The sequence below is a fragment of the Ostrea edulis genome, chromosome 6 (genome assembly GCF_947568905.1).
Source record: "Ostrea edulis chromosome 6, xbOstEdul1.1, whole genome shotgun sequence".
Taxonomy (NCBI): domain Eukaryota; kingdom Metazoa; phylum Mollusca; class Bivalvia; order Ostreida; family Ostreidae; genus Ostrea; species Ostrea edulis.
In genome coordinates, this window is record NC_079169.1 from 429,140 (window position 1) to 445,459 (window position 16,320).

The window sequence follows — 16,320 nt, forward strand, 5'->3', positions numbered from 1 at the left end:
TTATGTTTTCTATTTCATTTTTAAAATCACATTTCTATGCCAACGATTGCATTACTGTAGCAATTTCATTCATTTTTTATTACATTTTCAACAGTGAAATAGTATAATTTATCCAGTGAATAAAAATTATATTTTTACTACAGTAATACCCTCTCTCTCTCTCTCTCTCTCTCTCTCTCTCTCTCTCTCTAGATATATATATAATATATATATATATATATACAATTGTACATTATTTGTCTCTCGCCACATTTACGAATACAGAACGTCGTTTAGCCGAAAAGGGGGAAAACTCCGATTCTTTTTTTACTTACTCAAACAGGACTGGAAAAAGTCATTAATTCCGTATCAAATCAGCACAATCAATAAATGACCATTCAAAGAATAATAATTATTAAAATCAAATCATAATCAATTCCACGCCAAATGACGCGTACAGTTTCACACTGTATATTTGTTTATTTAATGCAGGCAATTAACGGTATATTAATTGTCAGTCCAAGCTCAGCATTCATGGCACCTGACCTCTCCGGTTGAGGCAGATAATAATATGTGTATTCAGGCGCCTCGCGTGACATTATGAAATGAAACGAGTTTCTCAATTAGCAGTGTCACTGTGCACTATATAGGAGGTCGCACGACAGGCAAGGACATCACAACCCTAAACTACATTGCAATCGAATACATTGTCAAATTACTACTACTACTACTACTACCAAAGATGAAAGCTACACCAGTCATCTGTCCCAGGAGGAAGTCCATGGACAAGCGATTCTCTCTGATGGACAGCGAACGCCGTTTCAAGAGAGCCTGCGACCAGATTGTCCTGCTCAATTTGAAGTTGTCCGGCCTGCTGTCCAGATACACCAAGGCCAGCACGGCAAATCATCGTTCCTCCAGATATAGCCTAAGACTGAGACTTGCCGTTGTAGAGGGCCTCAGAGACATGTACTACGATTACGCTTACAGCAAAGCCCAGATTGTTGCAGATCTACGGCATGAAATGTTTGGAGAAAATGTACAGATCATTGCAGACGACATGTCAGACTCCGAATCGGATGAGGACTACTGAGCTTTTACCACAGAATACGCATTGACTGCGGAAAACGGCTCTTCTTAGAGCCAGGCAAGATTTTTGAAAAGATACCTCTATCACACGTCAATCAACATCAGACATGTAATACACATTCACGTGTAATAAATATGTCCACACACACACACACACACACACACACACACACACACACACACACACACACACACACACTGCATTGGGTGAATCATCATATTACATGCACAATATTGAATTTCACCAAAACAAAACCCAGTCCAAAGAATTACCCCCCTTCCAAATTAGAAATGATAGAAAAATACAACAAGGTGTGAAAAACAACCACCACCAACATACACACGTCCCATATACATGTAGTCCACCACCACCCCTCCCTTCTTTTCATCTGACCGCAAACTGTGCCCTCGACACAAAACAACATTAACAACCCGCACGATGTCAAAATAAACATTTTAAAACCAGTCATTACTTCCGTCCAGTATTTTGTACAGGAACGAAATAATCCCAATCATCTCGTACAAAACGTGTACACTGGTCATGTCGTAAAGTTAACGCAGGTTAAGTGTCTACGGCCATATCACGTTGAAAGCACCGGTTCTCGTCCGATCACCGAAGTTAAGCAACGTCGAGCTTGGTTAGTACTTGGATGGGTGACCGCCTGGGAATACCAAGTGTCGTAGACTTTTATGTTTTCTATTTCATTTTTAAAATCACATTTCTATGCCAACGATTGCATTACTGTAGCAATTTCATTCATTTTTTATTACATTTTCAACAGTGAAATAGTATAATTTATCCAGTGAATAAAAATTATATTTTTACTACAGTAATACCCCCTCTCTCTCTCTCTCTCTCTCTCTCTCTCTCTCTCTCTAGATATATATATAATATATATATATATATATACAATTGTACATTATTTGTCTCTCGCCACATTTACGAATACAGAACGTCGTTTAGCCGAAAAGGGGGAAAACTCCGATTCTTTTTTTACTTACTCAAACAGGACTGGAAAAAGTCATTAATTCCGTATCAAATCAGCACAATCAATAAATGACCATTCAAAGAATAATAATTATTAAAATCAAATCATAATCAATTCCACGCCAAATGACGCGTACAGTTTCACACTGTATATTTGTTTATTTAATGCACGCAATTAACGGTATATTAACAACCCGCACGATGTCAAAATAAAGATTTTAACGAATCACACACATAATTATTTTCACTATTTAAAGAAGAAAAAGTTTTTAAAACTGAGTTTGTAAAATTTATGCTAAATAAAGCAGTGGAAAATGATCGATGTTACTCTCTTGTCCGCCAACACCGGAAAAGAACACCCCACGCTTCATTAGAGAGAAAAGACTATACTCATATCCACGTGTTCTTACTTGTTTGTAAACAGCCGGAGTACACCATAGGAAATAACCTCAGCTGCCAACATCAAATAGGTCCTTTGTAAACAATTGATTATTTCTACAAATTACACAAAGTTTCCTAATCAGGGGTGCAAAAGTTAAGAGAAAAGAATGATGGGAAATGAGAAAAATCATGCATGAAATAAAAGTATTGTTTTTAGATGTATGGAACTACAATTGACTAAGTTCATTTTGATTGGACAATTACAGGTGTGATACGTGAAACCAGTTACAATGTATTACTATCATGGTCTCTGTCCGAGTTAAAATTTTACACCTAGGTATGTATTCAAAAATGGAATGAATTAGCACCCTTGTGGGGCTTTTGTTGTTGTTATTTTTGTTGTTGTTTTTAGTTGTGTAGGATGGGGGGGGGGGGGGGGGGGGGTGGGTGGGGGGGTGGGAGGTTGTTTGGAATAATTGTCAGATAAATGAAAGAAGTTCAGGTCGTTTGAAACGTAGCTACATAATAATGTTGTAACGTACAGCTATCTGAACACGCTCACCGTTGCTTAGAGAGATATTCAACCATATTACTAGAAAAGTAAGTTCACTAACGAGGCAGTAGAAGTTTCCTACATACTACCCCCACCCCATCCCCACCCCACCCCCGTCGCTCAGGGAAGCTTTATTTCGATGCCCACCCCCTTTCCGCTCAAGGAAGCTTTGTCCCGATCCCCCCTCCATCGCCGCTCAGGGATGCTATGTCCCAATGCATAATACAAGTACATAGCTAACTTGATACTATTTGGTGATGTTATCTAGCATTTAAAGATTTCTATCTTAAGGTATTTTTAAAATATGTACAACAAAGGATAATGAACAATTTTGAAGGATTTTTAAAATCAACTTGATTGTAAATTGTTAAATGACGATGAAAGTAAAGTAAATAGAATTCGCGTGATTAGTAAATGATTAGAAGCTGACCTTTCTACACTTGATAGGTTTTTTTTGAAGAGTTATCTGCTCTTTGTACAAATAAGAAAAATCTAATTTTCGAAAAATATGTGTGGTAAATGATTTTTTTTCTTTATATTTTCCTAATGAGAAAGTGTATACATGTAACTCTCAACCAAGGGTAGTATGAAAGTATGATTTCTTATAAAAATAGTTTAATAAAGCGTGGTTTTCCCATAGACTTCAATGTTTAATTTTAGGTGAAATTAATTAAGCAGTAAACAAAATTTAGAAAATATTCCTTTGATGGATTATTTTTTATTTAATGAACCCTCCAAAATAATACCATGGTTACAAAAATCCCACCATCCATTCACTACACAGGCTATTGCATCGCTTGGGGGTCGAATGTACTATAGAAAGAGTACTCTTTAATAGTAAATTCAACCCCAGCGATGCAATTGCCTGTGATTCGCTAGCTATGAAATATGGTCGTTATACATTGAATACCTTTTAAAATTCGTTAGTTCTTTACATTCAAGAATATAATGAAATTCATCAGCAGTATGTCAAAAGTTATACATATTTACAAATTCTTTCATTGAGAGGGATATTGTACATCTCCCAGTCTCCACTAGCAGATGATAATTTGATGTTCGAAATCATAAAAAATATTTCTATTTGTGTGGCAATACATGTATATTGATGTTCTATATTCATAAGAAAGAAAAGATGCTATGCATATATAATTTTGCCATATACTTTGAAAACATGCGATATGTTCTTTTTATCTCGAGAAATTTGTCAACATCGAAATAAATGTTGTCCATGGTGAATAAATGATGAGTTTCTAAGCTTATTTAACACTACTTTCACAATCAGCTGATCCAAGAAGGTAGCATGTGACGTCACCGTCCCACGTGACTACCTAATAATTAGTGATTTTTTGCCATCGGCGCTTAAATTTAAATCCGTATTGTGACTAATCATCGCAGTATTTCGGCGGATTAATATCTATATTCATAAGAAAGACAAAATGCATATAATATAATTGTGAACTTTGACAACATGCGATGCATGTTTGTCCTTTTTAATGTAATAGTACTAATACTTGAATTTATAAATTGATGTACAATATACTGCATTGCTTTCAGTTTGGTGTCATGTCATACAATTGATTCTAGAGTATGGTTTATTGATATCTTTAATATTTATTCTCTCCTTTAGCAGCTGTAGTGTATGAAATTAAAAGGGATTCCTAAATATGTATAATTTCAAACTGTTCTAACTTCAGAACCAAAGTTGAGGTCATGTTTCACTTGAATGAAATACAGAGCTCCTTCGATATATTGCCAACTTTTGTATAAGACGAATTTGGGCAATAAAGCGGGGGTGTCATTATAACAAATTCACCATTACGGACAATTCTCTGAGCAATCAAAAGAAATTCAATACCATAAAGTTATTTGTACTCCATTTTGTATAAACATTTAAATCATCTTAAGTTCAATTTTGCAATTATTAGTAATTAACCTTGCCACCTGAATACCTTGTCCAAACTGTCACACTTCACCACATTGGTAATTGACATTATTATCGAGGGTAAACCTATAAACTTTGACCATTTGTTTTTGAAAATCATTGGCATGCATGTGGATTATGCGGGTTTGGCATAAAAACGGGGGTGATAACATGGGAGGAAATCCGTTCTTTAGGATTTTCAGGCAATAAGCGGGGGTGGCATTATAACGGAGGGGGCTATATCGAGGGAGCACTGTAGTATGCACAACAAAAGTTAATGTATATACGGATATTCTTTCAAGTAGCTTATTAGTGGTCCAGGAACAGGTAGTTTATCCAAAAAACTCCGCATTTCTGTCCTGTTGACGGTGTTTGGTACACTCCGGTGTATAGATAAACGACACAAATGACTCAAATCCACGACACGATTTGGTTTGGGTTTCTGCAGTGCTATTGATAAGCCCTTTATGCCCGAGCTCTCCATCCATTTACAATTATAATCTTTGCCCATGTGTGTCAAACGAGCATAAAAATCCACCAAAGCAACTGCGCTGTCGAATTTAGGCATACCTGCACGACTTCGTTCGTCACTGTCGAGTTGGAAATGTCCGTTGAGATACAGAATTCGAACATTGGTTGTCCCCCGATTAATTTTGACACTTAGAGAATATAAGTACTTAGAATCTGAGCTGTTCCGGATTAGAAAAGTCCCTTCTGGTTCCTTCTGTAATAATTTAGTCGCCTCCTTACTTGTGAAATGTTCATAGTACCACCCAGTCTGTGTTAACAACTGTGCTGTTTCAATCTGAATCACCATGTCTTTTGCACAAAGATAAGCCGACCGTCTCTCATCGTCCATCTCTGGACCACGTGCGCTACACTTCACGGACACCGTGTCACTTTCGTTTGACCCAGGGTCAGTGGATAACGACACCCCGTCAGCCATTCGGCGTTTAGATTTTCATAATCCCTGCCGACTATATCTGTAGGCTACCGCTCTTTTACTTTCGATTCTATTTCTGGAAAAGTGTGGTATTTTTTGTAAACGTCAAGAAATGAATCTATTCCGATATCAAACAGATGCCGTCTGATATAAGACGAGGATCACTTCAGCTTGTCGAAGATTATATCTCCTATGAAGGGAGTAGCGATTGCTAGATTAGAAAAAAAAATACTCGAGGATTAAATGATGTAAAGCATTAGTATTAGAATAGTGAGATGAAGCTGAAACAGCTGAGCTTCCAGGGGGAGATAATTCCAGTTTTTTGATAGTATGTGAGAAGAATTAAGTTTGCCCAATACGAGTTCTATAAGGTGGAATTTAGAATGAGAATAGATAAAGAAATAAGCATCCTATATCAGTGAGGTCACCAGAGTATTGGTATAGTAATTACCCAGTCATTCTTTTACTCTTGTTAATATTATTCAATTTCAGTGGTAATGTACTCAAAGTGCTAATCGTCTCATTGTCGTCTTCCCTTACAGATACTCGCCAAAACCACATTTGATTATGCAATATGATTAAGAGGTTCACTTTGGGGAAGAGGGGGGGGGGGTAGATAACGATTACCCAAATTTTCCTGGATTCAATAAAGCAATTAAATCATTATAAACCCATTACTATAGACACATATACATAACTAGCTATTGGGAAATAACTGTAGAATAAGAAATTCATTCATACATCGAAGAAGCACTAAAACAATAATTATTTTGCACTAATTACTTACGCTTTGTACTGTTTCAATTACAGTGAGGTATATAATAAGACATTATTTCGTAAATTTTTGCAACAGTTTCGCATAGAAGGTGTAGAAGCATTGCTTGGATGCGTGGAGACATTGTTCATGCAAAGTGAAATGTGTGCATCGTTATTCCGTTATATGTTATATCACAGGCAATTGCATCGCTTGGGGGTTGAATTTACTATATACTCTTTATATAGTAAATTCGACCCCCAAGCGATGCAATTGGCTGTGTGTTATATAGAACTTCTTAGCACACGCGGCTTCTGTTTTATTTAGAACACATCGCATTAAAGATACTAGAACGCATGATACAAAAAAATATGAAAATCAAACAATTTATCTGCTTTATCACATCTTGCAACATCAATGTAAACTCTAGTTGTACCCCCCCCCCCCTCCCTCCTTCCCCTCTTAATCGCATAGCTTAATTTGATGTTTGATGTTCAGAACAAGAGCGCATCGGATTTTTAATCCAGCAGTTCTAAAAGTATTCTGATAGTGACTTTGACCGTTGCCAGTACATCAAAACTATCGGATTTAAATTCGGAACTCCTCCGAGATCTGAAAGCATGCAGTTTTATCTGTCCGGTGAGTTACAGGACTTATCCTACTTAAAATCCTACTTCCACCTTCCCATGGTAAGAAGGGGACAGCAGGTTTTGCCTGGCTAACGGAGGAGGTACATGACAGTGGGATTGTGAATGTACTGCACATGTATTCAACACTATCACAATGAAAAGAATAACTATAAATAATCTTGCGGGATTTTAAGATTTAAGATTTTAGCATATGCACTTGTATTTATTTTTTAAAAAATATGATAAATACTTCTTTATATATAACAAATCTTTCAATGCATTGATATTTACGCAATTGAAACAGTTTGAATTATAAATCAGTAATATCGTCTCAAACCGCGTCCGAAGTCCGTATGGGAGAGGATCGTCCATTAAGGCACCCCTCACCTTCATGCCTGATTTAGTCCTTTTAAGACAATTCTATGTAATGGTCAAAGAATTACTAAGGTACTGAGAAATGGGTTGTCACAGAATATGCTTAAACTTACTTTAAATGTCTCTTATTAAATACTTTACTGAAACATATATATCAAAATTGAAAAAAATTAACCCTGTTGCCATGGCAACAGAAAGTCATTTCTCACCATATTTGTTCATTGGATAGCATCAAAAACCCATTTTTTGTGAAATTTCAACATTTTATTACATTTAACATATAAAATATATCCTTAAAGTAACTTATTTGATTGAATCATATTTGTTTCCACATCAAAAACAATAAAAACAAGATTGATAGTCAGTATAGAAAGTATTTTGTCAAGCAGTCTAAGATAGGTGGTTTCTTCAATTTTCAAATTTGAAATTTTTTGGGATTTTTTTTATATTTCAGGTCTTACTTCCTAAAAAATGCAGCATAGGAAATTTGAAATACTATGACCAAAAGTTTGAATAGGTATTATAGCACAAAATATAAAAAATTCAAAGCGGGCATTTTTTTTCGATACAAAGTAACGATTTCTCAAAGTTAGGCTATTTTTAGAATTAACCCAAAATACAATACAACTATATTCCATCAATGAAACAATTTTAAATCTGAAACAAATATTTTAACCATTCAGCATCATGAGGTATGTCATTCTTGTAAATCAAACAATAATATTTTATGAAATAAAGATATTTTCAAAGGGAGATAATTATCGTATAATGCGCTGTATAAAGTTATAACTTTGACAGGAGGTGTTTTAAAGCCTGGCAAATCAACTTAATTACCTGTGCAATTCCAAGACATTAGAAGGTATATTTTCACCCATAAGAAACAAAATCTACCATTGATTTTGATATTAAGTAGGAAAATGAACATAATTTCCTAAAAATAAAAAAATCGGCTTCCCCAACACTTTTCTTAGACAGTGGGTTAATCTCGTTTTACTCAACCCTCCATATCTTGACATTTTAGATAAGTATAAGTAATTTTATGATTCTACAAAGTACAAAAGCTTGAATTTGAGTAACTTCCTACCACTATACTTTAAGGAGGTACTCATCATGGTTGACTTACTTTTAAAACATGGATGAAAATACACATCTGTAAATACCACCAATATTTGTCTAATCATTTCAAAAGTTATTGCCTAGCTGAGTAGATAGGTAGGTTAGCACGTAGACTGCAGAACTGTAGATCACGGGTTCAAGTCCAGCAGGGGTTTTAAATTTTGTTCAAATTGCTTTCTGTTGAATCTTCATTTTTTGACTAAAACAACTAAATTTGAACGTTTTCAATGTACATATCCTCCACTTTTCATCCATATCAAATTTTTCTTGTGTAGCATCCCTCCTTAAGTCAAGCCTACATGTACAAGGTTCAAATTTCCATTATTTGGTTGATGTTCAAAACAACAATACAGGTTCATAAAAATACATTTTCAATAACACGAAAGTTATATATAATAAATAACTTGCTGATACATTCATAAAGAATTATATAGGACAGACAGTAAGACAAAAATTGATATATGCACTTCCCAACTTTGCAGTTGTGGGAGGGGGTGGGGTATGGATACTGATTAAGTTAACCCTAAAATGGAAAATGATGTACATGCTAACTGAGTAAAGTATTCTCAAGGTCAGAAATGTCTAGAAAAAAACTAGCAATCTGCTGTGAGCTTAAGAACTCTGTTAAAACAAAGCGCCTTGAGCCATCAGATTTCTTTATGCTCCGCATTAACAATGACACGTTCTCAGGGTCTTCTTTACGTCCTGTCTGAACTCCAATGTAAAACTTCTCAATCGAAAAACTCTTTTGGTTTTCAGTGAATCTCCTGTTTTTCCTTTCCAGTTTAATGCCCCATCGTTGAGAGAGAGTTTGTCTACTTTCTATTTTCGAGCAGTTACCAGATAATGTAACTTCTTTGGATGTAACATGTGTCTCAGACAATATTTTAATATACTGTGTTTTTAAAACATCTGATTTCTTAATCTTCTCAGATTGCACATTGCACTCATCCAAAATGGCATGATCATGCAGTTCTTGGTGCGAATTGAATGAAGACACGCAGCCATCATTCGAACAAGTAAATATTCCATCAGTCTGTTGATTTGCGGATTGCACAGATGATTGGACAAGTGCATGGAAATCTACAGTATCTCTTGCTTTTTCCAACACTTCAAGTGAGGGTGGCACAACTGTTTCTTCTGTACAGTAAGGAATGAATTTGCCTGAAAAACAACAAACATGCTTGAACATGGAGAAAACTGCTTAGAATATCAATCATTTACATGGGTGTGCTAGATCTTTAAATGTGTTATGAGTGAAATATTCTTGTGAGGGATGTTATACAATATACAATCAATCAATCAATAAAAACAGTATAAGATATTTTATACAAAACCTCTGAAAACACCAAAGGGCATGTAAGATGTAACTAGAAATATGTCCATAGGACATGAATGTCCTGCCCAATGTGATATTTGTGATGCAATATGAAAACAAGAGGCCCATGAGCCACATCACTCACCTGAGTCAACTTGGGACATATTTAAAGATTTTCCCTATATATTCACATATAAAATTTTGATCCCCTATTGTGGCCCCAACCTACTCCCCGGAGCCATGAATTTTATAAACTTGAATCTGCACTATGTCAGGAAGCAGCTGCCATATGAATTTGAAGCATCTAATGTACAAACAAACAATGGCGGCTCCCATATGGATCACTTAATTTTCAGAGAAAGTATGTATAGATTATTTCTATTCTTTTGCTGATTCTGTCATTTCTTTCTTTTACATATGTGTTACCTTTAGCACCTTGCTTTGAATGGGGCATAGAAATGTAGGATAAGTAAAGTAAATATGTCATATGGCATTGTAGGTCAGATGATCTATAAACATTTTATGAAATGTGAAATTTTATCAAAAACATCAAATGTCTATAAACTTTTCTTTACATGGTCCAATTTTGTAATGTTTCCAAACTCTGATACCATTTTCCTCAAACTTGAAATTATTCATGGCTGATATTGATGGAATCTGAATCTTGGTTTTCACATCAGGTGCAGCAGAATCTACCTCAACAACCTTTACTACATAATGAACCTTTTTTGAAGTGTTCTCAATAGCCTGCAATACAAGGTGAACATGAACAAAATTCAAATAGAATTGAAGGGTAGCAAATTTAACATACATAATCAATGTATGTAAATGTAATAATGAAAAATCAAAATTTTATGCTTATATACACAGCATTGCAGAATTCAATCTGTTGATTGATTGTTTTTATGTCTCGTCGATATTTTTTTTCTCTCATACTGAGATGTCACTATCTGTAGGTGAAGTACCACAAATTTAGATCTATGCTTCACACTCGGGGTCGTAGAAGTGAGGGTTCCTTATCGTGCTATAACTCCTTTCGTGACATGGGACCTCCGTTTTTAAGGTCATATCCGAAAAACTAGCTATTCTATTTATAGACTTTATATATTATGACTATTGATATAAACTTTTATTACTTACTGTTTTCATTTGCTCTGCAGTCAAAACATCATTGCCTTGATTCACATATCTCCTGATGCCGGATTTGATCATTGCAGCCGTTCTGTCACATGCCCCTTTTCCGTTCTGGGCTTCACAGAAGTCATAGGTGTCTATGACTCTACTCCTGAATAAGGCAGTGATTGTTTCAGAACTTTTGTAGCATCCTGCATTGTCAGACCATAAATGAACTTTGCTGACACTATGATTTCTTCAACTATATCAAGAATAACAGCACTAGTTGCATTGGAGTCTTGAGAAATTTGACCACGGAAGATGTGAATGAAAGCCAAACTTTCTATAGTTTCCCTTCTTCTAAAAGCAACCCCTATGTGCCACGACAAACCTCTTTTGGCAAACCAATTGCTCTGGTCCTCTCTGTATCTCCTAGGAAGATATTTCATCGCCCAATCAAGAACTAAAATAACTTCATTGGGTCCCATGTTAGCCATGATATCAGACTTGGCCTTCTCTTGATGGTTAGTTCTTACAATGTGTGTCTTCCAGTTAGAGATGTTACACTTTGCTTGAGCTAGCTTATATTCGTAATCATCTCTGATCTCCTCTTTTTCTTTCAAGTTACTCTCTGAAATTAGGCTGCTGATAGATGAAAGTAATTCATGAATTTGTTCACAGTTAATGCACACCATATCATGTTTGTGTTCACATTTGCTGCCAAACGGTCCTGATTCGTCACTAAGGGCAAACTCTCGACAGTGATCAGGAACAGTTGATGACTCAGCAATGTGTACCTGGAAAAAAAAATTGAATTTAAGTTTATATTGTACAACATAAGAAATTCAATTAAAGTTGAGAGAAGTTCTGCTTTAAGGGTGCTCATCAACATACAACAAGATTATCTCTATATATTTGTATGTAAAACTTTGATCCCCTATTGTGGCCCCGGGGGTCATGATGTTAACAAATTTGAATCTGCACTATGTAAAACTTATACGGTACCAATTTTGATGCACCAGATGCGCATTTCGACAAATAATGTCTCTTCAGTGATGCTCAACCGAAATGTTTGAAATCCGAAATAACTACATGTATGAAGTTTTAGAGCTATTATAGGAAAAAACAGTGTGCCAAAAATATACATCCGTATTTTCAAGCTAGTAACAAAGTACTTAACTACTGGGCTGTAGAGACCCTCATGGACTAACAGTCCACCAGCAAAGGCCTCGACCCAGGGGTCATAATGTAAAACTTATACGGTACAAATTTTGATGCACCAGATGCGCATTTCGACAAATAATGTCTCTTCAGTGATGCTCAACCGAAATGTTTGAAATCCGAAAAAACAATGAAGTTTTATGTCAGGAAGCTTTCAGGTAAATTTCAGCTCTTCTGGCTAAGTGGTTCTTGGGAATATGATTTTTTAATGACCCCGCCGTATTTTTGCATTTTTGTGATTAGCTCCCCTTTGAAGGGGGCATGACCCTTCATTTGACCAAACCTAGCAACATTAATCTAAATATATCTTTAAAATTACCTTATAATCTGTTTTCAGATATCTTTTGCACTCTTGCGCAACATCAATGTACTCTCTCATCTTGTCATTCGTTGGTGCACCAACTTGACACAATTCTTGTACAGTTGAACATATATCCTAGAAGTAAATAGGTAGAGGAAAAATTTGGAATGATTCATTGAAAATGTGTTTTATTATACAACCATAAACAAGTCACTTTGCTAAATAAAATTACATTGTACTACTTATAGTTAAAAAGTAACAAGTTTATGTACATTCTAGAAAAAGTTTGCTATATTTTTAAATTAGAAAGACCTATTTTCAAGTTGAAATCTAAATATATACCTATTACCTAGGTAGTGATTTTAAAACACACATCATTCTGCCTTTAAAAATTAAAGGTATAAGTTAAATTTAAAGCATCACAGTCACTCAAATCCTCCTGAAATGCCCGCCCACCTTCAGCTACATAGTAATCTTTCCCTTCAAATGCTTTCCTAACAGTTGCCGAACATTCTGCTAATATTTTAAACATGGTACTGTCACCTGAAAAATGCATAAGTTTACTGATAATTTGCTTATTTCTGGCAACATACAATGTAATTGAGACATTGAAATAATTATCATAATGTAACATTTGTTGTAAATACAAATTTCATTTGATAACATGCGCATGCGCTGAGTTATTTTTAAAGACTTGAAAGGTTATTTTTACGAATTATCGGTAGGGTACAAATATTGCATTATTATAATACTACATACAAGCAATGCAATATTTACCTAGAGGCACTTCATCATTTTCAAGACAGTACTGCTTAAACTGTTGTATAATAGCAGCTGGAGCCATACATCTGATGACATTGGGTGTTTCAACCACTTTACCATTTGACAGTCTTAATTTTCTTTCTCCAAATGGTAGATCTTTGATAATGTGGGAGGATGTTATGAAGTCTAGAAAAATGTCCAATTTGTGTGGATCCATTCTTTGCCGGTGTTGCTCAATACTGGGGGGAGGTAGAGCACAGCCATAAACCACAGCGTGATTCTTGGCCTTGTAGCACCGATATTCCGTTAAATCTGGAATTTTTTCCATAATTGATTTATATTGCATTGTTGTGGCAAGACTAGATAAAATCTGTCTTTTCAGCTGCCATGTATCTCTAGATCACAAAAATATACAAAAAAAACCCCGGTGAAATTCAAGAGAAATAATTTATTTACTAACCATAAACAATAATAGGCAATAAATCAGGGACATCATGTTCCATATATAGAAAACCACTCGTTGCTATGGTAACTACAGTGTTTCAACAACAAAAAAATGCAAAATTTTGTTACTCTAGGGCATAGCTATCATTGTGTATAACAACTTTTAGAATCCATGATATACCATTTCTGACCCCTTTTGGTCATTACATAGAATTTTACTCTTAAAGTTTAATAAGAGTTCAGTACCACGTGGTCACCGGAACTCAACAATTCGGAAACCCAAAAATTCTAAATTCTGAAATGAGTTGTTGTTGGTGGTGACGTCACACCACCACATGTCTACATGTATCTATTTTGCCGAGCTGAGTTCAGTAGTTGTTTTGATGGTGTTGTTGGTGGTTATATTGTTGTTATTGGTATTGTTGGTAGTTATATTGTTGTTATTGGTGGTTATATTGTTGTTGGTGGTATTGTTATTGGTGGTTATATTGTTGTTGGTGGTATTGTTATTGGTGGTTATATTGTTATTGGTGGTTATATTGTTGTTGGTGGTATTGTTGGTGGTGGTATTGTTGTTGGTTATATTGTTATTGGTGGTTATATTGTTGTTGGTGGTATTGTTGGTGGTGGTTATATTGTTGTTGGTGGTATTGTTGGTGGTTATATTGTTGTTGGTGGTTATATTGTTATTGGTGGTTATATTGTTGTTGGTTATATTGTTGTTGGTTATATTGTTATTGGTATTGTTGTTGGTGGTTATATTGTTGTTATTGGTATTGTTGTTGGTGGTGATATTGTTGTTATTGGTATTGTTATTGGTGGTATTGTTGTTGTTGGTATTGTTATTGGTGGTTATATTGTTGTTGTTGGTATTGTTATTGGTGGTTATATTGTTGTTGGTGGTATTGTTGTTGGTGGTATTGTTGTTGGTGGTTATATTGTTGTTGTTGGTATTGTTGGTGGTTATATTGTTGTTATTGGTGGTTATATTGTTGTTGGTGGTATTGTTATTGGTGGTATTGTTGTTGTTGGTATTGTTATTAGTGGTATTGTTATTGGTGGTTATATTGTTGTTATTGGTATTGTTGTTGGTGGTATTGTTGTTGGTGGTATTGTTGTTGGTGGTTATATTGTTGTTGTTGGTATTGTTGGTGGTTATATTGTTGTTATTGGTGGTTATATTGTTGTTGGTGGTATTGTTATTGGTGGTATTGTTGTTGTTGGTATTGTTATTGGTGGCTATATTGTTGTTGGTGGTATTGTTGTTGGTGGTTATATTGTTGTTGGTGGTATTGTTATTGGTGGTATTGTTGTTGGTTATATTGTTATTGATGGTTATATTGTTGTTGGTGGTATTGTTGTTGGTGGTTATATTGTTATTGGTGGTTATATTGTTGTTGGTGGTTATATTGTTATTGGTATTTTTGTTGGTGGTGATATTGTTGTTATTTGTATTGTTATTGGTGGTATTGTTGTTGTTGGTATTGTTGTTATTGGTATTGTTGTTGGTTATATTGTTATTGGTATTGTTATTGGTGGTTATATTGTTGTTATTGGTATTGTTGTTGGTGGTTATATTGTTGTTATTGGTATTATTGTTGTTGGTGGTATTGTTGTTGGTGGTTATATTGTTATTGGTGGTATTGTTGTTGGTTATATTGTTGTTGGTGGTTATATTGTTGTTGGTGGTATTGTTGTTGTTGGTGGTATTGTTGTTGGTGGTATTGTTGTTGGTGGTATTGTTATTGGTGGTATTGTTGTTGGTGGTTATATTGTTGTTATTGGTATTGTTGTTGGTGGTATTGTTGTTGGTGGTATTGTTGGTGGTGGTATTGTTGGTGGTGGTTATATTGTTGTTATTGGTATTGTTGTTGGTGGTATTGTTGTTGGTGGTATTGTTGTTGGTGGTTATATTGTTATTGGTGGTATTGTTGTTGGTGGTATTGTTGGTGGTGGTATTGTTGGTGGTGGTATTGTTGGTGGTGGTTATATTGTTGTTATTGGTATTGTTGTTGGTGGTATTGTTGTTGGTGGTATTGTTGTTGGTGGTTATATTGTTGTTATTGGTATTGTTATTGGTGGTATTGTTGTTGGTGGTTATATTGTTGTTATTGGTATTGTTGTTGGTGGTATTGTTGTTGTTGGTTATATTGTTGTTGTTGGTATTGTTGGTGGTTATATTGTTGTTATTGGTGGTTATATTGTTGTTGGTGGTATTGTTATTGGTGGTATTGTTGTTGTTGGTATTGTTATTGGTGGTTATATTGTTGTTGGTGGTATTGTTGTTGGTGGTTATATTGTTGTTGGTGGTTATATTGTTGTTGGTGGTATTGTTGTTGGTGGTATTGTTGTTGGTGGTATTATTGTTGGTGGTATTGTTGTTGGTGGTTATATTGTTGTTATTGGTATTGTTGTTGGTGGTATTGTTGTTGT

At 35.1% G+C, this 16,320-nt stretch overlaps 1 protein-coding gene and 1 non-coding gene across 2 annotated transcripts; one reads left to right on the forward strand and one right to left on the reverse strand.

The window, feature by feature from the left end:
* Window positions 1–1,636: 1,636 nt before the first annotated feature.
* On the forward strand, window positions 1,637–1,755 carry LOC125648520 (5S ribosomal RNA). The gene has a single exon (XR_007360339.1). It is a non-coding gene; the product is annotated as a 5S ribosomal RNA (ribosomal RNA).
* Window positions 1,756–4,436: 2,681 nt separating this feature from the next.
* Window positions 4,437–5,916, reverse strand: LOC125646446 (suppressor of cytokine signaling 2-like). The gene has a single exon (XM_048872742.2). It carries the CDS (start codon window positions 5,855–5,857, stop codon window positions 5,186–5,188), a length of 672 nt encoding a protein of 223 aa, XP_048728699.1. The 5' UTR covers window positions 5,858–5,916; the 3' UTR covers window positions 4,437–5,185.
* Between the last annotated feature and the right edge of the window lie 10,404 nt (window positions 5,917–16,320).